This window comes from Chiloscyllium plagiosum, unplaced genomic scaffold (assembly GCF_004010195.1).
Source record: "Chiloscyllium plagiosum isolate BGI_BamShark_2017 unplaced genomic scaffold, ASM401019v2 scaf_32102, whole genome shotgun sequence".
Classification (NCBI taxonomy): Eukaryota; Metazoa; Chordata; class Chondrichthyes; order Orectolobiformes; family Hemiscylliidae; genus Chiloscyllium; species Chiloscyllium plagiosum.
In genome coordinates, this window is record NW_025206097.1 from 1 (window position 1) to 1,247 (window position 1,247).

General features: G+C 60.2%; 1 protein-coding gene across 5 annotated transcripts in view; it reads left to right on the plus strand.

Moving 5' to 3' along the window:
• Positions 1-543: 543 nt before the first annotated feature.
• LOC122546485 (C3a anaphylatoxin chemotactic receptor-like) overlaps positions 544-1,247 on the plus strand; it is a 3,649-nt gene continuing 2,945 nt past the window's right edge. For all 5 annotated transcript variants that reach the window (XR_006310750.1, XR_006310749.1, XR_006310751.1 and 2 more), the window contains exon 1: positions 544-859. Coding sequence is in view for 1 of the 5 variants with exons in the window: in XM_043685185.1 (XP_043541120.1) it covers positions 851-859 (9 nt within the window). In the remaining 4 variants the exon portion in view is untranslated. The remainder of the gene's footprint in view (positions 860-1,247) is intronic.

The following is a 1,247-nucleotide window of genomic DNA, read 5'->3' on the forward strand; positions in this document are numbered from 1 at the left end:
TGGCCGTGCCAAATTGTCCCCGTAGTACCCAGGGATGTGCAGGTTAGGGTGCTAACCCGATGGGCCGAATGTCCTGATCCCACGCTGTGGGGATTGTGTGATCCTGGGTGTGTCTGTGCACCGATCCCTTTCCCCGCTCGGTGTGGGTGTTCTTGGCAACGGCGTAGGCCGCGCTCTTGACCGGCCCTTTCCTGAACTCTTTCCCCAGGGAAAACGACACTCCAACTGAGGTCCGAGGGAAGCCATTGAGCCGGTCACTGAGGCGAAGGGCGCCTTTAAGCCGAGGCCTCATCCTTCCGAACAAGCAAGAGGCTAACTCCCAGGCCACAGGCCTCAGGGAGAGACACTAGGCCCGGCGGGGCCTACTCTCAGAGGCGGATCACCCTTGGGGGTTTGGCGTCTCCCCTCAGGGTATCGTCTGTCATTCGCATTGGCTTTTCTGACAGCGAAGGCAGTTTTGTTCAGGAAACTGTTGCAATTCTCGGTCATGACGCACGCTCCCAGGGGCCCTGTGGTTGAGTTCTTCCTAGAGCCTGAGGCCTGGGAGGACGCGGATTGAAGTTCCAGTGAGTGCTCGCCTGCCCAGGACTCACAGGGCCTCCCCAGCAGCCTCACAAGGAAGGGAGCAGTGGGGCGGATGGATTGAGGGCCCTCGAGGTGTGAGAGTGACCCGAGGGAGCCCAGGACTTGCGCAGGAGAGGGGTGGAAGGGGAAGAGAGTGCTTAAGGTCATCACTCCGGACGACGAGGACCGTTGCGACACGCGGGAGAGGGAGGAACAGCAAGATCCCCACGGCCAGACCAAATTCCCGCACAGGCCTGGCTCAGAGTGACACCTTTTCTTCCGTCGCATGGGTCAGGTAGGACACAGAGATAGTGGAGGGAGCGGGCACAGTGGGAGGGTCAGTGCTGAGGGAGCGGGTGCTGTGGGAGGGTCAGTGCTGAGGGAGTGGGTGCTGTGGGAGGGTCAGTGCTGAGGGAGCGGGTGCTGTGGGAGGGTCAGCGCTGAGGGGGTGGGTGCTGTGGGAGTGACACTGAGTACGTACTCATTATCTGTTGCTATGTCTTTCCCTCTTCCCCCTGTCTGACCCTGTCTTCTCCCTCACGTTTTCACTATATCCCTCGGTTGTCTCTCTCTCTCTCTCTCCTCCCCCTCTCCCTCCGTCCGTCTGTCTCCCTCCCTCTCTCACACACTCGCTCTCTGTTCCTCTCCTCTCTCTCTCACACACTCTTTCTCCTTCCCCTCTC